The 18,854-nt window shown below is 46.3% G+C and overlaps 2 protein-coding genes across 5 annotated transcripts in view; one reads left to right on the top strand and one right to left on the bottom strand.

Moving 5' to 3' along the window:
* Positions 1-18,854, top strand: part of mrc2 (mannose receptor, C type 2) — a 52,753-nt gene that overhangs the window by 25,106 nt on the left and 8,793 nt on the right. For both annotated transcript variants that reach the window (XM_036147799.1, XM_036147798.1), the window contains exons 13-27: positions 532-674; positions 2,007-2,103; positions 2,199-2,328; positions 3,061-3,093; positions 3,195-3,361; positions 3,811-3,979; positions 4,074-4,216; positions 4,333-4,438; positions 4,525-4,691; positions 4,773-4,881; positions 4,965-5,203; positions 5,293-5,455; positions 7,691-7,840; positions 8,047-8,160; positions 8,675-8,854. In XM_036147799.1, coding sequence (XP_036003692.1) covers positions 532-674; positions 2,007-2,103; positions 2,199-2,328; positions 3,061-3,093; positions 3,195-3,361; positions 3,811-3,979; positions 4,074-4,216; positions 4,333-4,438; positions 4,525-4,691; positions 4,773-4,881; positions 4,965-5,203; positions 5,293-5,455; positions 7,691-7,840; positions 8,047-8,160; positions 8,675-8,854 — 2,110 coding nt within the window. The remainder of the gene's footprint in view (positions 1-531; positions 675-2,006; positions 2,104-2,198; positions 2,329-3,060; positions 3,094-3,194; positions 3,362-3,810; positions 3,980-4,073; positions 4,217-4,332; positions 4,439-4,524; positions 4,692-4,772; positions 4,882-4,964; positions 5,204-5,292; positions 5,456-7,690; positions 7,841-8,046; positions 8,161-8,674; positions 8,855-18,854) is intronic.
* On the bottom strand, positions 11,553-15,453 carry LOC118556546. Of its 3 annotated transcripts, XM_036147802.1 has the most exons (10): positions 15,037-15,453; positions 14,334-14,509; positions 13,925-14,096; positions 13,670-13,844; positions 13,250-13,545; positions 12,903-13,078; positions 12,516-12,764; positions 12,192-12,434; positions 11,914-11,958; positions 11,553-11,850 (listed from the first exon to the last, which is right to left on the bottom strand). In XM_036147802.1, the coding sequence occupies exons 2-10, from the start codon at positions 14,424-14,426 to the stop codon at positions 11,641-11,643; spliced, it is 1,659 nt and encodes a 552-aa protein (XP_036003695.1). In that variant the 5' UTR covers positions 14,427-14,509; positions 15,037-15,453; the 3' UTR covers positions 11,553-11,640. The 3 variants fall into 3 exon arrangements, with proteins under 3 accessions (XP_036003695.1, XP_036003693.1, XP_036003694.1); XM_036147800.1 differs by having other exon boundaries at positions 14,334-15,453; XM_036147801.1 differs by having other exon boundaries at positions 13,925-14,093; positions 14,334-15,453.

The raw sequence follows: 18,854 nt of genomic DNA, 5'->3' as shown, positions 1-18,854 counted from the left end.
TGCTTTACGGCGAGAACTCCATGTGTTTTTGCCCTGCCATTCACTATATGCACGTGCGAAAGCAACAACAAAGAACCGTAAGGTTTTTTTTTTTTTTTTTTTTTTTTTTGAATGTTGGCGAGGCGGTAGCGTGAGTTTGAGATAGCGCTGCGGGAAACCCTGATGTTCATACTTTCACTGTTAGTCATTGTTTGTACTGCCGTTTTTTTTTACTTTTCGTTGCGTTCGCCTGTCTGCTAAGCTCAAAACAACCGCGCCTGGCTTGACGGAGAAACCAGAACAGCTGAGCATCTTTACAACAGTGCACTTTTACTTTCGCCCTCTGGGGGGAGCCTCGCTGGAAAATCAACCCAGGTTGCATAGTATACCTTTAATAATCAAAAACGGTATAGAACACATTAATTAACTGAAAATTGTTGCATAGTATGCCTTTAATAACAACTTCAGGACAAAGACTGTACACCTCACTGCAAGTTGAAGAAGCAGTTCTTGTTGCATTTGTAAGTGGACTGACATCGGGCTTGTGCGCAGGTCTTTCACAACTCCGACCTGGAGCAGAAGCAGAAGTGGCTGGACGCCCACCTGTTCTGCCGGAGACACGGAGGCAACCTGCTGAGCATCGGCAACCCCGAGGAGGAGCAGTTTATCCTCCAGGTCCTCCATGAGACGTTTGGGTGCGTATGGACAGTGAGTCAACCAAGAGGACAAAACTTTGAAATCAGATCAAAAAAGGGGGCTCAAAACGTATGTAACACGGTTATTGAGCTTCTTTTTTTTTTATACATATGACATTATTTGCCACATAAAGGAGGAAAATGTTTTTTTTCTAATTAGTGTATTCTTTGACCCACTGTATGCCTTTGTTTTTTGTGTGGTTAACATTAGCACATTAAGTAATCTGAAAAAGATCAAGAGGGTGTTATGAATCTGGACGAAACATTGCTTTTAGTGTCTAGTGGGTTTAAAAAAAAGATTTTCCTTTTGTCTCTGAATGTATCACCCCCTTAGGGCCCATGGTAACGCTGTGTACAAAGCCTTGAGGTGAATTCAAATTGTGCTGCAGTCGCACATCCTCACACCTAACATTATTGAAAACAAAACCACCGGCGTCGGCGTTATTGACACCCCTGCCAGATCCTATCAAATTCATTTCATCAAATGATCCTCATAAAAAGGTCCTTTTATGAGGTCGTTCCAGTTCTCCTGGTCCCTTTGCAAAATGGGAAAGAAAAGGGAACAAGTAAGGCAGAGGTGTATTGGTCTTCGTATTGACGCTGACCTAAATAACCTCATGTCTACGTTCAGAATTATGAAAAAGTAAAAAAATAAATAAATAAAACTGTGAAAAACAAACTCTTGACAAGGACTTGTTTTTTTTTTCTTTTCTTCCTCCAAGAACTCTGAGGAGAATGTGAAGAAAAAAGGCTCATAAGCTCAAAAACAACAACAGAGTGTCCATAAGAACCATTAAATGCTTTGTGTAGTCAATCAGTTGTTTGAGACGTGTTCCAGGAGAAATAATTATTTTGCACTACCTTTACAAACATAACCCTGAGTTTTCTGCTGGAACTTGAACTGGAAACGATGTTACTGAAACAGACTGTATGATGTCTATTGTGCAGTGGAGGATCTGTGATTCTGTGGGCATGTTTCTCTCACAAACGCCCGAAGGAATCGGGATGTTTCAAATAAAAACCTAGGGGGCTTCTGCCAGAAAACTGCAAATGGGTCCCAGTTGGGTCTGTCCACATAATGACCCACAATATATGGCCAAATCAACGTTGACGACTTTAAGTCATCATTACTCCACAAACATCTTAGTCCCCAGACCTAAACCCTATTTTTCTCTGTGAGATCATGCTGTTGCAGTAAAATGTGGATTTATTTTATGGCTTTTTACACGTTTTTACCTGGGATGCTAGTATCTGTGGTGGACACTGCATCGATTGCGATCTACTTTCATTGTGACAATGATGATGATGATGATGATGATGATGTCGCCGTAGAGAGTCAGAGGAGCATGAGCAGCAGTGGTTTTGGATCGGTCTGAACCGCAGGAATCCCATGGACAACGGCAGCTGGAAGTGGAGCGATGGTCTGCCTGTGGGTGCAATCACTACCCAAACATGCATCATTTCTAAGAGAAGCTGACTCAGATGACTGAACGACATGCTGTTTATTCTTCACTCGTATCTCAGTTAACATACCAGAACTTCGGCCGCTACCACTACAACAACCGGCAGTGTGCTGCAGCGGACTTGGGCACTATGACCTGGTTGGCCATGCACTGTGACGCCGCGTTAGACTGGATCTGCAAGATTCCCAGAGGTATAAAATCACTAGACCGATTTCTAATACTAAACCCTTTCACTTTATGCTCATATACAAGTTCATCGTGTTAGATGTAGGTTTTTGTTGGGTTGTTATGGTACACAACACCAAAGTCACTTGCAGTACACTTGCAGGAAAATATATTTCAGGCTTCACTACTTTTCCAATAACGTTCTTCTTGCTGAAGCTATTCTATATTTTATTAGGATGCGCGCTTTAGATTTGCCGTAATCCTGGGAAAAAATATATAGTTCTGCTTCATCTTAAAGCTTCTTCCAGACACCAAAAGGTTTTTGGGTCAATACTGACTTGAATTAGTTTTTCATCTATCCTCAACAGTCTAATTCAGTCTGAGGAAAAGTAGACCCAGAGTGTAACAAAAAAAAAAAATTAACAATAATCATCTTATATTTTTTATTGCAACTTTGTACATTCCACTTAAATGTCTGTGGGATTCGAACCACTTTGGGACCAAAACTCGTTTTGGGTCCCAAAGTGTTAGTTGAATGTCTACACACTTATTTAACTGGTTTATGGCAGATTTTCTTTCTTACTTGTACATATTTTACATTAAAGGTGGAAACATTTCTGAAAGGATTTTCCACAGTTTCTTTTTTATTTTTTTGCGTCACAAAATCCTGGCATTTTATATGCGCCGTACAGCACAATTCTGCTCGTTATCATTTCCTTGCAATTCAGATGTTTCTCTTTCTCTGTGTTTTTTTTTAGGAAGTGTTGAGGTGATCCCAGAAGTAACAGAAGGTTTGCTCTGTTTTACTTTTGGTTTCAGTTTTTCTCGTCACACACTGTGCTTAGATCCTCAGATGTGTCACGCCTGCCCCGTCTTATCTTTTACCAACCAGGCGCCAGTTCTCCAAAGTGGATCGGATTCCAGGAGGCTGAGTATAAGTTTTTCGACCATCGCACCACTTGGGACCAGGCCAAGAGGATCTGCTCCTGGTCTGGTTCCTCGCTCGCCTCAGTCCACTCAGCTGAGGAGCAGGCTTTCCTGGCCAACATTTTAAGCAAGGTGCTAGAGCCTTTATCAGAAATAATTCTAATTATTCGGAAGAGAACATCAAGCATGTGCGGCTAGATTAAATATGAACCCGTGCACTGCAAAAAGGGAACTAAAAGTAAGCAAAATTTTCTTAGAATTAGTATATTTTCCCTTGATTTGAGCAGCTAAATAAGACTTTTTGCCCCTAAAATAAGATAATTAGATATCATGCACTTGAAATAAGATGATGGTGATAAAATATTCTTATTTTAAGTGCAAAACTCTTATTACATTGGCAAGTAGTCTTATTTAGCTGCTCAAATAAAGGAAAAATACACTAATTTCAAGAAAAATTTACATACTTTTAGTTCCCTTTTTGCAGTGTGATTGTGTTTTTTGTTGTTGTTGTTTTTTACAGGAATGCTAGCTTCCAACATGTTTTTTCATCGTTTTTTTTTTTTCTTCTATCTCACCCATAGATGGTGAAGTCCGAGGTGGACAGCTGGTGGCTCGGGCTTCACACCTACGAAAACGACGGACGTTTCCGCTGGTCCGACCACTCTGTGCTCAATTACGTTTCGTGGGCGCTCGGCAGGCCGCAAGCGGTCAGCCGCGATCGCAAGTGCATCCACATGTCAGCCAGCAAAGGTGAAATCTACCAGAAAGAAATCCCGTCAGACTAAAAACCAAACACAAAGAGACGTGCAGCAGGTGAGCTTGTGTGTCTGTCCCATGTAAATAGGAGACTGGGCGGATCAGAAGTGTCACTCTGACCTGCCCTACGTCTGCAAAAGGGTGAACGTGACAGGGACCATTCCTCCGACGCCGCCGTCCCCTCATCCACCATCGGGCTGTCCCAGTGGGTGGTCCTTCTATCAGCATAAGGTGTTTCTAAAGTGCCTAGAGTTCAGGATCATTTATGTATTATATAAAATTAGACACCCAAGCCTTAATTCTGCCCCTTTTTTTTTTAAATGAAATGTCATCTATGGTGTACGTAGTGTTTCAAAGTATTTGAGTCACCCCGGAACACGTGGTCTGCCGCCAAGCTGAAATGTGAAAGCCAGCGAGGCGCGCTGGCTCTGGTATCCAATCATTTAGACCAAGGTAATTGCAGGAGGCCTTGGCCGGCGCAAAGCTACGATCCGCAACGCGAAGCAGACGGGGAAACAGCCGATTCTTTCCTTTCACAGCTTTCATCACCACCTTGTTAAAGAACGTCAGCGCTGACCTCTGGGTGGGCCTGACCTCAGACTCCAAGGGCCACTTCAGGTGGGCCAAAACCGGCCTGCTCAGCTACACCAACTGGGCGCCGGGAGAGCCAGTCGACAACAGCGGACCGCATCACAACAAGACGCCGGTACTCCCCACGCTCTCCCTTAATGTTGGGCCTCCGTGTCGGGTTTGTGTCGCGGCTCTGACCGTTTCACTGCTGCCTCAGGGGAACTGCGTAGTGATGATTCACGGCAACCCAGAGAGGAAAAGTGGCATGTGGGCCTCCCGAGCCTGCGAAATGGAGAACAATGGCTTCATCTGTCAAAAGCAGCCAGGTATGATGTTTAGGGAAAAAAACTAAAAATGAGAATAAAAGGTAAACTGGTCAACAGAACGTAATCATCATGTCTGACTTTAGATCGAGGCCTGCCTCCAGCTCCCACCCTCATTCCTGCCTCCCTGTCAAAGCCCGTGGAGCTAGGAGGAGTGACCTATCGGGTTGTGCAGAAGCGTCTTGACTGGACCGGTGCGCTGTACCTCTGTGAATCTTTGAACGGGACGCTTGCAGCAGTGAGGGATCCATACCAGCAGGCCTATCTGACGCTGCTTATCAACAGCCTGCGGCAGCCAGCTTGGATTTCTCTCTTTAACCACGGAGTAAGGCCACGAACCGAACAACCCGTGTTTATATTTGAATGAGCCTGAGAGTGTCTAACAAATGCGTTTGCTCTATTGTGCATGCTCAGGGGCGAAGCTTCACGTGGCTAGGCGATGAGGAGGTGAAATACTCGAACTGGAAAGATAGAGAGCCCAATCAGATGGCTGGGTGCGGTCACATGACCTCTACAGGACAGTGGACTATGACTCCCTGTGATGCTAAATTGGACGCTGCTATTTGTCAAATTAGTGGTATGTATCTAAATACTAAAAGTGGTTAAATGAATGTTTATAAGGCGTAGAATGTGATGTCTAATCCTTGGCTTTCAAAAATCGAGGAAAATATGTGCTTCAAGGAAACAGTCTTCTGTAATCTTTGGTGTTGATACATATTTCTTCTGGATTCTAAGCATGTTTCAGTCATTTTTTTTGTTTGTTTCTTTTTTTTGTGCTCATTTTAAGTCCTATCTGTTGTTTTGTAAAATTGCTTGATTCCATCAAACTGCTGAATTTTACTAACCTGACCCTAGCCAGCTGAATTTTGTTCCGCTTAGCTCCGCCTAGCTTCACTCACATCCATCTGGGACCTCTGAGTGAAGCTAGGCTATGGATCAGTGATTTCTTCAACCAATTTTATTGTCCAGCCAATCAGGACGCAGGGCTGGAGTTTCATAGATGTGATGTAGTGGAGAAGCGACCGTGAGACTGTTTTGATTCAGACAACAATGGCGGCTTGCATCGAGGAAGCAAGCGTTAACATTGATGCTGCTATTTCTTCCGTGTTGTCCAATCTACCTAAGATTGTTTCATTAAAAGAATATCAGAGAATGGCTCTGAAGGCTTTTGTTGGTGGAAACGATGTTTTCGCCCTTCTCCCGATCGGATTTGGCAAGTTTTGTTTTCCGGGGCGCGTCCGTGGCGGCGTCACGGGTTGGCTTCGGTGTGAGTGGTTGAAATAGCACGTCGATAAAGATGACAGACAAGTGGCTTATCCAATCATATGCAAGGATTTTTGATAAGGCCCAGCCTTCTGAAACGCCATTCCTATGGATCTGTCCCAGATGGATGAGTGGAGCTAGGCGGAGTGAAATTCATATGGCGAGGGTGAGGTTAGAATTTTACACCATTAAACCTCTTCCAGACATTCATTCTTAGCTCTTCTTCTCTTGCTGCTTACAGTCAGACTTGGACATCTCTGTTTTGATGGAGTGAGAGATATCGCTATCTTTGACCGTTCCTCTTTGAACAATCTCTCTGGACCACCTTGGCTCGTCTGTCCTCTCTTGTTCTCTCTTCTCTTCACCTCACCCTACATGTTTTCTGCAGGGCTAAAGTCTGGAGACTAAGATCATCATGGATGCCGTTTGATTTTGTGTCCGGTTAATTATTCCTGTGCTGATTTGGCCATGTGTTTTAGATCACTATTTTGCTGAAAGACCTAATGTCCACCTATTTTTGGAGCCTGGCATATATATATTTTTTTCATTATCTATAATCTGATACTTCAGAGAGTGCATGAAGCCATGTAGTCTAACAAGGTTCCCAGAGATTTTGGTAGAGAAACAGGTCCACAGCACCACATATCCTCTATCGTTGACTTGAGCTCCTTTTTTATGTATTTGTTCTTTCTTCCATACCAGACCAAAGCATATAGTTCCAGTTAAAGTCCAAGCAGCATGCAAGAAACTCAAAATGTTAAAGCTTTTGATGATAGCACAGAAAATTACTTTCTCTGGCATCACTTCCAAACAACCGGTTGACATATAGATCGTAACCGATGGTTGTTATGGATAATAATGAGTCCCAAATGGACTGTATGCGACAGTTTAGGGTTGCGTGTTTAAATGTTTGTTTTTACAAACCTTACCATCCTCCTGACAGTGCACGGAGGCAAGATAACCTTTCTCAACCTTGTCTAGTCTTTTTCTGTCAACGTTTCAGTTTTTAATGCTGGTTAAATATTACTCTGACTGGAGATGTGGGCAAGTTTAGTCGTGTAGGTATGATCTTGTACCCATTTACTGAGTTGTGTTAACTAGCACATCTGCCCTGTTTAAATTACACGTTTTTTGTGTCTTTCCCATTTTGAAGAGTAATGGATCTATGCGTCACAGGAAAACTAACTTTTTGATTGTGAATTAAAAGAGCTTTAGAAAAAAGTCCGATTTTCTTGTAAGATTAGAGTATAAATAAAAGGATGAAAAGTCTTTTGTTTTTAGAATAGGGATCACTCGGGGTGCCGATAATGCACAAAATATCTTGATCTGCTGACAGGATTGTACAAAAACTTTGTAAAAAAGCAGCCATGGTCTTGAGAAAATGCTTTAAAAGCTTCTGAAAACCTGAAGAACTGGTGATCAAGACAGGTTTAAGAGATTACAAGAGTGTCAACCTCTTTTTAATCAAAGTACAAATAGATAAAAATGGGCTTTTAAGTCATTTGCTCAGGTTGCTGTATGCTGACTTCAGTTGTATTTATCGTTACAGATGAGCCCATAAGCCATCAGTGGATCTACCCCGGACTGTGCCCCATCTCTGTTGGAGAGTGGGCCTGGGTCCCCTTCAGGAACCACTGCTACGCCTTCAACCTGCAGCTTCTTAAACTGCAACAGGACGCGCTCTCGTCCTGCAAGAAAAGTGAGAAAGCATATCGGCATCAGCTCCAAGCTTTTCCCACGTGGCTCATATAACTTAGCACCTCTGACCTTCTCTACAACGAACATAATTAACAAAACACATCAAAACGCTTCGAGGTTTAGAAATCTTTTAGCGACCACGTGGCACAGCGGCTCATTTTGGTTTTGTTTCCGTCTCTGTCTGTGTTAATCTTTTTTTTCCATTAGTGGGAGCAGAACTTCTCTCCATCCTGGATGAGGCGGAGAACAACTTTGTATGGGAGCACATCCAGAGTTATGCGGAGCAGGCGCATGGAGCTTGGCTGGGCATCAGCATGAAAGGTCCAGAGAGTCACAACTTCCTCCTGCCCAGAACTTAACTAACCTTAACAACACAGGCTTATTCATTTTAGTTCAATAAATTATTTCCAGATCATTTTACTTCCTATTTTACTGTATTCTTATTTTTTTATCTGCACCATCAATACCAAGTCAAATTCCTTGTAAGTGCAAACCTACTTGGCGATTAAACTTGATTCTGATTCTGATTTTCTGTATTGAATAAATGTCACCTGATTGCATTTTCAGTTGATTATTAAATATTTAGTTAACAATAGAAACCCTGAGCAGTTTCTTTCTCCCGGCTATGATAAAGCAAGGGTGACTTATCCTGTATCTGTTGTTAACCAATCAGCACATAATTGGGCAAAACGGCGTGAAACACGCTTAGCTTGGTTAACGAGGAGATTTAATCCAACTAAACTGCACAGCTGAGGCAGAAATCAGTATGACAGGTTTTTTTTTTTTTTTTTTTTTTTTCAAGCTTCTCTCATCACGCTTTGTGCTCCTGTCACAGAGAGACGCCTCGTGTGGAACGAAGACACAGAGATATCGTTCACCAACTGGGAAACGCGCAACGTGGCGTTCTCGGTGCTTTCGCCCAATTCCTGCTTCTGGATCCAGAGCAACAGCGGCCAGTGGAAGCCCGGCTCCTGCAGGAACCTTACGCACGGCGTGATCTGCAAACGGCCTCGCAGTATGTATACACACAACCAACACCAGCCGGACGCGGTTCATAAAGCGCGTCGCCGGAGGATTCATAACCCTCAAAGCTTTTCAACATTCGGCAAGTCACAAGCAAATACTCCATTGTGTTTTATTCTGATTTCATTTAATGCACCAACACTAGCTAGTGTTGTAAACTGGAAGAAACAGAGTATGTAATATGACGTTTTGATAAAGTAAATATCTGAAATGTGTGCATTCATGTTCAGTCGGGAATCAGTGCGTCAAAGATGCAAAGCTGTAAGTGCAAGTCCTTCTGTCTCTACCAGCTTTGCACATCTAGAGAAGTACACTTTTGCCTATTCAACTTGGATTATGCCTCAAGTTAGTCACATGCATGCATCTCTGACCAGTACTTAGATTTAGATCATCTAAAATATCCCATTTTCGCTTTGCTCTACTGCTGGACAGCGAAACCTTCTGAAGTCTTTAAGAGATTTCCCCTTCCCTATAACTTTGACCAGCTTTCTTGTGCCTGGTATCCCCTGGATCTCTGCAGCACCATGCTGCCTTCGCCACGTTTCACTACGGGGATTATGTGTTAAGAGTAATGTTATGCAGTGCCAGGAGTCGCTCACAGTTCTCAGCTTTTTCAAATGTGTACAAGACATCATCATAACTCAGATGTGGAACCTACATATAGGGTTTGATGGAGATGTTGTCTTTGCACCATTTCCAAAACAGGAACACCAGAGCAGTTGGGAGCATAGAGCAGATTACAAAATAAATCTTTCTTTTTGCAGGACAGAATTATCTAATAATGAATCACCATGGCTTACCAGAACGACGGAAAGAAAAAATTATTGAATGTCGATGTTGATTTTGTGTTATGCATTAAAACGCTGTCTACTAAGTAGATACCATACCTGAAATAATAGAAAAAAACAATACATGGATAACCTGTCATACTCTCAACCGCATGCGCCTGCGGAGTTTTTGACATCTGTGGTGAGTTGCATTAAAGCCACCGATCACCTAGAAGCCGGCGTGTGTCGGAAGGCTAAGGGAACTTCAGCCGTTAAAGAAGCAGTTTTTCCCAGCTGTTATGTGTTGTTAAAATGTATCAATTACGTGACGCAAATACTCATCTGTTGATTGTATTTTAGACATTTATCAGAGGTGGGGGGTAGGGATGGGCAGCGTTCCATTGTGCGCCGCTGTATTGGCGACAGGAGCTGTGAACCCTAACCCTACGGTAACCATAACCAAACTCTAACCCTAACCCTACTTAGGGTGAGCACCGTTTTTGTGTACTTTTCGGAGCATTTTTGGGCCTTTTTTGAAAATTCCTGGGGGGCTAACCGAAGGTCACAGGGTCATGGGGCGTGGCTTGAAAAATAGCCCCATCCCTCGTTACCCATATGACCTACCCTAACAATTTTTCACGCCAACCCTTGACCCGGTGCAGCCCCTCAAAGAGGTCAAAGTTCACCGAAAACCAGTTAGTTAGTGAACCTAAATGACAACCCTTGTTGTAATACCGTTAACTGCCACCAGGTGGCGTATCGCCATTATGGATCATTCAATCATCCTAGATGGCATGTGCTGCCATCTGGTGTGATATGTGAATCATCCTAGATGACAAATGCTGTCATCTGGGATGATATGTGAATCATGCTGGATGGCATATGCTGCCATCTGGGTATAATTTGAATGGTGCTAAATGACAACATGCCATTTTACATAAAGGGTAAGTACCTATCATTCCATTTAGGAATATCAATGAACCATCCTAATTGGCAGGTACTTCTGGGGTGAGTGTCTTTAATATAGGACCAAGTGTGCCTGCTCCTAAATGACAGGAAGGTAAGTACCTATCATTGAAGAGCAGGCACATATGGCCCTATACTGAAGGCACTCACCCCTTAAGTACCTGCCACTTAGGATCAGGGGAACCAGGGGACACATGCAGCTTCTCCACCCAAGAACAGAGCTCCCTTTGCCCGCATGGAGGTGGGCTGACATCCCCTTTGGACCTCCAGAGAACCAGGGGCCACCCATGGAGCTTATTTACCCAGGACTGGGGGACCCTAGGCCCACATCAATCTCCATGGAGCAGTCCCTGGTTCTCCAAAACCATCATGGAGCTCCAGAGAACAAGGGGCCACCCATGGAGCTTATTTACCCAGGACTAGGGCATCCTAGGCCTGCATGGAGGATGGCTGAGCACCCCATTGGACATCATCCCTTAAGTTCCTGCCATTTTGGAACATCTATAAATTATCACAAATGGCAGGTACTGTTGACTGGTATGTAAGATTGTGTGTGCCTGCTCCTAAATGACAAGAATGTAAGTAAGTATTTGACATGTACTTACTTACATTCTTGTCATTTAGGAGTAGGCATACATGTTCCTACATGAAAGCCACTCAGTCCCTAAGTACCTGCCATTTGTGATGATCTATGAATCTACCCGTCACCTATAGAAACCATGCATGCCACTCCAAGGCAAAAAGTAAGGCTTAAGTAATGAAGCGAGACATTTCTTAAACAATATTTACATTTATTTACAAAAAATATAACACCATTATCAAGAATTAAATAACTATATTACAAAGAACAATAAATAAATAATTTCTTAAACAATATTTACATTTATTTACAAAAATATAACACCATTATCAAGAATTAAATAACTATATTACAAAGAACAATAAATAAATAATTTCTTAAACAATATTTACATTTATTTACAAAAAATATAACACCATTATCAAGAATTAAATAACTATATTACAAAGAACAATAAATAAATAACTATTGGAACTTTCTTTGTCTGGCCCTCAGGCGAAACACACGCGGTGTGCTCCGCCGCTGTCGCTCCCGCAACCTGTATAGCATTAAGGGGCTTCTTTTTGGTGTGAATGACAAACTTTGTCGGCCCCTTTTCCTCTGTGTGTCCTGGGACTCGTCCTGGGACTCATCCTGGGACTCTGCCTGGGACTCTGCCTGGGACTCTGCCTGGGCCTCCGTGGACTCTGCCTGGGCCTCCGTGGACTCTGCCTGGGCCTCTGGGGACTCTGCCCTGGCCTCTGGGGACTCCTGGCTTGTGGAACCAACCCTGGGTGCTACTCTCTGAAATATAACAAGGACAAGGACGATTAAATGTCTGCCATTTCAGAACATCTGTGAATGTTCCTAGGTGACAGGTACTTTACATCTGCCATGTAGGATCATGTGTGCCAGCTCCTAAATGACAGGAAGGTAAGTACCTGTCATTTAAGAGGAGGCACACATGATCCTACATGGCAGACATAAAGTACCTGTCATTTTGGAGCAGGCACATATTTTAAAATGAAAAGACTTACCCTCTTCTTCTTCACAGGACCCTCGCCTTCTCCCTCATCACTGGAAGACTCCAGGATGACAGGCTCCGCCACTTTCCCGGGACCTGAGACTGCCGGGTCCGTAGCCTCCTGGAACCTCTTACGCAGCTCAGACAGCTGTGTAGCTGTCTGGTGCATTGCGTAGAATTTCTCCGCTGTGGCGGTGTCATGGCACATCGTTTTGCTGACCTTTGTCCGGGTTCCCGGGGACAATGCATCTCTAGCCTTTAAAGATAATAGAAAGTGTCACATACTTCACTTTAATTTAAAGTTTTCACATGAAAAAAAACTGACATGATTACTTACATATGTTGCTATCGAGGTCCTAAAATCTGTAAATGTGGGGGAACCTGAGAACCCCATTTCTGCCCATGCGCTCTGGAGGTGTTGTTGTAGGTTCTTGATCTTCTGGTAGTTCTCGTTGAAAAATACCAGGTCAGTGGATGGCTGAAGGGTTTCCCTTATTTGGAGCCACTGCTCCAGCCATCCAAACTCCTCCACTGTGAGGTACACTTGGGCTGGCCCAAAAGCCCGATTTGTCTTGTGCTCTTTCACCTGTGGTTCCAAAAGAGAGGGTAAGTTGCCTGCCATGCAGGGTCATCTGTGAATTATCATAAATAACAGCTTCATGTCTGCCATTTAAGATTATCTGTAAACGGTCTTAAATGGCAGGCACAACATCATTATGCTTACGTTAATGACAAAGCCCTGGTCTGCGGTCCTGGCGTCAACCCGGGCCTCGTCCACTTCGGCCAGGGTCATATTGGTCAACACGCCGGTTCTATGGCCATATATACTGGCGAGGTATATGCTAAAGTAGCCATAGAACCGGCGTATGTTGAGTGAGCTGGGGTCAGTCTGGATGGTGTCTGCAAAAACATAAATTAAGACTCAGGTAAGTGACTGCCATTTAGGATTATCTGTAAATGATCCTAAAGGATAGAAATGAAGATGTCATTTAAGATCATCTGTGAATGATTCTAAATGACAGGCACTCAGGTAAGTACTTGAACATAGTAGAATTTTAAAAAAAGTATTACCGAGCAGTTGGGGGATTTTCCTGCACGCCTGCCTCTGACACCTCCTGAGGTCCTCCTTGGCAATCACCCTTCTGATCTTACGCTTTTTGACCAACATCTGGCGGACGTTGACATCTTTTCTAAGCTGTTTAATATCAGCGGACACTGCTCTTAGGAGGCCAATCACTGCCTTTTTCGGGACACGCGAGGTGCTTGGTGGCGTGTCCCGAAAGTAGCCCGCGAACTCCATCACATTCAGGAGGTAATTCCTAGTGGTGTTTTCTGCCTTCCCCTCTCTGAGGAGCTTCGCCGGCCACCTGCTCAAAAAGAAATGTTCTAACTTCAACATGAACACATGCTGCCATTTAAGATCATATACAAATGACCTTAAATGGTAGAAATGAAGCTGCCATTTAGGATTATTTACAGAGAGATACTTACTGATGAACTCGATCAAGGTCCTGCAGAAAAGTCCAATTGGGGAGTATTGTCCTTCCCTTGTTCACAAATCTAAGGAAGGACATTACCCGTCCCAATTTGGACTTCTGGTTTTCCACGTGTTTTTTGGTCCCGATGGACCCCCTCAAGTGTAACCAGTACTCCTCCATGAACTCCACTGAATAAAAAAAGGTTACAAAAATAACTTGTATAGTTTATAAAATAGAAAAAACTTTAACAAGCAGTGACATTACTTACGGATGGGTTGAGGAAAATCTTTGAATCCCCTCAATGGGAATCGCGATTTTGCAGCCTTCTTTGGCTCCTCAGAGGATGAGTCTTCATCCTCATCTTCTGGGGGGTCCACTTGTTCGGATGACCCCTGGTCTGCCTCGACAGGCCCCCCACCACTCGTCTTTTGGAGGGCCTGCTATAGGTTAAAGGGTAAGGTTTAGCATTCTGCCATTTAAGGGCATCTGTGAATGACCTTAAATGGTAGAAATGAAGCTGCCATTTAAGAACATATACAAATGACCTTAAATGGTAGAAATGAAGCTGCCATTTAAGAACATATGCAAATGACCTTAAATGGTAGAAATGAAGCTGCCATTCAAGAACATCTGTAAATAATCTTAAATGGTAGAATATATTAAATACTTTTACATACCGTTTCAAATGCGTGGAGTTTAGCTTTTGCCTTTTTTAGCCACTTCTCCTTTGTCCGAAGCTGCTTCCAAAGCCTCCTGTTTTCTTCTGCCATTTTAGAGCAGCTGGGGCAGGTTGGAGGATCCGGCTTGGACACCTCAGTTCCTGGCTGATTTTCCTCCTGTCCGAGGTCCAGGCCTGAGACCAGAGGAGGGGTGGGGTCAGTAGCCCTGAGGGCCCTTAAGGCATCCATGGTCACCTGTTTTTTAATTTTTTTAATAATTTTCTGGAGTTCTCCATCGTCCACCTCGGGATGGCCTGTGTCCAGGTGCCTATCTACCCTGCTCTTTGAATAGCCACATGCCACAATGGGACAGGGCAAGTGGCGGAAATTTACCCTCCCTGTCCCATAGTTAATCAAAATTCTTTTTTCTTTTTTATTCAGGATGGAGTGCCGGCTCGCCAGATGTTTGCCTAAGTAGTTGTACGGGATTTGGCATATTGGGCAAATTCCCGGGGATTTTGGCGGCGTCATTTTATATTCAAGCTGAAAAGAGAAATGACAGTTTTAAATACTTTGAGTGGACTGCAATGGCAGCCACTAAATGCTATTTAGAATCAGGCAGGCAAAATTGCCCTTAAATGTCTTCACAAATAAACACATTTTAACTCTATTAAGCCATTAAAACACACTCCCTCCCATTTAGAAGCAGAAAACAACTTACCGTGTCTCAGTGTTGAAGACCATGTGCTGAATGCTCCGGTGTTGCGCCACTTAAGCACCCAGGTGCTTAATTGGGGTTTCCCACCCTCAAAAGCATGGGGTGCACGCTACGGGGTTTCCTTCAATCAAAAGCAGGTGCTTAATTGGGGTTTACCACCCTCACAAGCATGGGGTGCATGCTACGGGGTTTCCTTCGATCAAAAGCAGGGGGTTGCCACTTGGGAGTATTTGTCAATGCTCTGAGATGGCAGACTGAGCTACCAGGTTTTTCCAATAGTCCCTGCCACGTGGGACCATCAGTGAATGATGCTAATACGGGGTTACCTTCGATCAAAAGCACGTGCTTAATTGGGGTTTCTCACCCTCACAAGCATGGGGTGCATGCTACGGGGTTTCCTTCGATCAAAAGTAGGGGGTTGCCATCTCAGAGCATTGACAAATGCTCTGAGATGGCAGACTGAGCTAACATGTTTTTCCTTTTGAGATAGTCCCTGCCACTTGAGACCATCAGTGAATGATCCTAAATAGCAAATCCTTAACGACCTGTCAATTGAGATCATCTGTGAATCATCCCGAATGGCAGTTACGTAAGCTGCCATCTGGGATCATCCCGGAATTGTCCTAAATGGCAGAGTACTTTGACTTGCCATCCAGGTATCCCTTTGAATAGGATTTGGCCCCAGCATGGGGTGGATAGGGATGTAACAGGGGTAGCCCAGGAAGATACAAGGGTCTGGAGGGATCCTGGGGCCTTACACCAAAAAAACCCTTCCGCAGGTTTATAGGAACTGAGTTCTGTGAAGACCATTGCCATCTGGGTCCATCGGCAAATCTTCCTAAATAGCAAAATGCCATCTTGGAGCTCCAGGCTGGAGGATTGGTAGGCTGGGTACTGGTTGAGATTAGGCCCAGGGACAGAGGCCCTTCCCGGGTGAGAGGGACCGGGAAGGGCCCTGGGTCTGGAGCTCCAGGCTGGGTGTTTGTTAAGTTTAGGCCCAGGGACGGAGGCCCTTCCCGGGTGAGAGGGACCGGGAAGGGCCCTGGGTGTCTGGAGCTCCAGGCTGGGTGTTGGTTAAGTTTAGGCCCAGGGACGGAGGCTGTTCCCGGGTGAGAGGGACCGGGAAGGGCCCTGGGTCTGGAGCTCCAGGCCGGGTGTTGGTTAAGTTTAGGCCCAGGGATGGAGGCTGTTCCCAGGTGAGAGGGACCGGGGAGGGCCCTGGGTGTCTGGAGCTCCAGGCTGGGTGTCGGTTAAGATTAGGCCCAGGGATGGAGGACCTTCCCGGGTGAGAGGGACCAGGAAGTGCCCTGGGTCTGGAGCTCCAGGCTGTGAAGACCATTGTCATCTGGGTTCATCGGCGAATCCTCCTAAATAGCAAAATGTCATCTGGGGTTCTTGGGGCCTCTGCCTGGGTAAGAGGGACCGGGAAGGGCCCTGGGTGTCTGGAGCTCCAGGCTGGGTGTTGGTTAAGATTAGGCCCAGGGATGGAGGCTGTTCCCGGGTGAGAGGGACCGGGGAGGGCCCTGGGTGTCTGGAGCTCCAGGCCGGGTGTTGGTTAAGTTTAGGCCCAGGGATGGAGGCTGTTCCCAGGTGAGAGGGACCGGGGAGGGCCCTGGGTCTGGAGCTCCAGGCCGGGTGTTGGTTAAGTTTAGGCCCAGGGATGGAGGCTGTTCCCGGGTGAGAGGGACCGGGGAGGGCCCTGGGTGTCTGGAGCTCCAGGCTGGGTGTTGGTTAAGATTAGGCCCAGGGATGGAGGACCTTCCCGGGTGAGAGGGACCGGGGAGGGCCCTGGGTCTGGAGCTCCAGGCTGTGAAGAACATTGTCATCTGGGTTCATCGGCAAATCCTCCTAAATAGCAAAATGCCATCTGGGGTTCTTGGGGCCTCTGCCTGGGTAAGAGGGACCGGGGAGGGCCCTGGGTGTCTGGAGCTCCAGGCTGGGTGTCGGTTAAGATTAGGCCCAGGGACGGAGGCCCTTCCCGGGTGAGAGGGACCGGGAAGGGCCCTGGGTGTCTGGAGCTCCAGGCTGGGTGTTGGTTAAGATTAGGCCCAGGGATGGAGGCTGTTCCCGGGTGAGAGGGACCGGGGAGGGCCCTGGGTGTCTGGAGCTCCAGGCTGGGTGTTGGTTAAGATTAGGCCCAGGGATGGAGGCTGTTCCCGGGTGAGAGGGACCGGGGAGGGCCCTGGGTGTCTGGAGCTCCAGGCTGGGTGTTGGTTAAGATTAGGCCCAGGGATGGAAGACCTTCCCGGGTGAGAGGGACCAGGAAGTGCCCTGGGTCTGGAGCTCCAGGCTGTGAAGACCATTGTCATCTGGGTTCATCGGCGAATCCTCCTAAATAGCAAAATGCCACCTGGGGTTCTTGGGGCCTCTGCCTGGGTAAGAGGTACCGGGAAGGGCCCTGGGTGTCTGGAGCTCCAGGCTGGGTGTTGGTGAAGTTTAGGCCCAGGGACGGAGGCCCTTCCCGGGTGAGAGGGACCGGGAAGGGCCCTGGGTCTGGAGCTCCAGGCTGGGTGTTGGTTAAGTTTAGGCCCAGGGATGGAGGCTGTTCCCGGGTGAGAGGGACCGGGGAGGGCCCTGGGTCTGGAGCTCCAGGCTGGAGGATTAGTAGGCCAAGTGTTGGTGGTGATTGGGCCGGGCACGGACACTTAGTCTCCAATAGCAAACCCTTAACTACCTGCCGTTTTGGAGACATACGCAGTGGCGGGGCACTTGCCATCTGGGTCACATTGTCAATAGCACATGTGCCATTTAGAATACTTTGTAGCTATACCAGGGGCACAGAAGTCTTTCAGCCATACCAGAGGCGCGAACACTTTGCCGTTTCGGATTATTTGGTTATAACACAGGGGGGGTGCTTAAGAGTGGGTACCCCGGTTCGGATGGAGGTTCAGGTTATGGAGGTAGGGGTCCATGGTGGCATGGATGATCCAAGGTGGCATGGCTTTGCCCGGGCCTGGTTGCTGGTGGCTGGGTAGGGATAGAGGTTTAGGTTGTGGAGGTAGGGGTCCATGGTGGCATGGATTATCCAAGGTGGCATGACTTTGCCCGGGCCTGGTTGCTGGTGGCTGGGTAGGGATAGAGGTTCAGGTTACGGAGGTAGGGGTCCATGGTGGCATGGATTATCCAAGGTGGCATGACTTTGCCCGGGCCTGGTTGCTGGTGGCTGGGTCGGGATAGAGGTTCAGGTTATGGAGGTAGGGGTCCATGGTGGCATGGGTGATCCTAGGTGGCATGGTCATCATTGTACTGTATTCAAGACATACTGGACCTCCAGACAACCAGGGGTCGACATCCACCGTCACTACCCAGGACTGGAGAGCCCTAGGCCCGCATGGAGGTGGACTGACCAGCCCCTTGGACCTCCAGAGAACCGCCCTACTGGTTCTCTGGAGGTCAAGAGTGGGGCTGCAGTCTGACCTCCAGAGGCCCTTACCCTAACCCCGGTCAACCCCCATGAACTTCTCCCCAAACTTCAAGGTGAAACTAAGGGGTCAGCCTTTTGTAGTCAATCATGTGGTTCCAGTAGACTAATGGTGGGAACAGCAGAAGCTAAAACTGAAGAATATGCCTGTAGCATGTGTACCCAGGGATGGTGCACCCTGGCCCGCATGGATGTGTGCAGACATCCCCCTGGACCTCCGGAGGACCAGGGGCCACATGGAGAATCTGTACCCAGGGATGGTGCACCCTGGCTGGGAAATGACTTCCATGGATCACCCCCTGGTTCCCTGGAGGTCCAAGTGCCAGCAGAACCAGGGGCCACATGGAGGATCTGTACCCAGGGATGGTGCACCCTGGCTGGGAAATGACTTACATGGATC

The sequence above is a fragment of the Fundulus heteroclitus genome, chromosome 16, assembly GCF_011125445.2.
Source record: "Fundulus heteroclitus isolate FHET01 chromosome 16, MU-UCD_Fhet_4.1, whole genome shotgun sequence".
In the NCBI taxonomy this organism is placed as follows: Eukaryota; Metazoa; Chordata; class Actinopteri; order Cyprinodontiformes; family Fundulidae; genus Fundulus; species Fundulus heteroclitus.
Note: the sequence above shows the minus strand (reverse complement) of the source record. Positions and strands in the feature narration are given on the sequence as shown.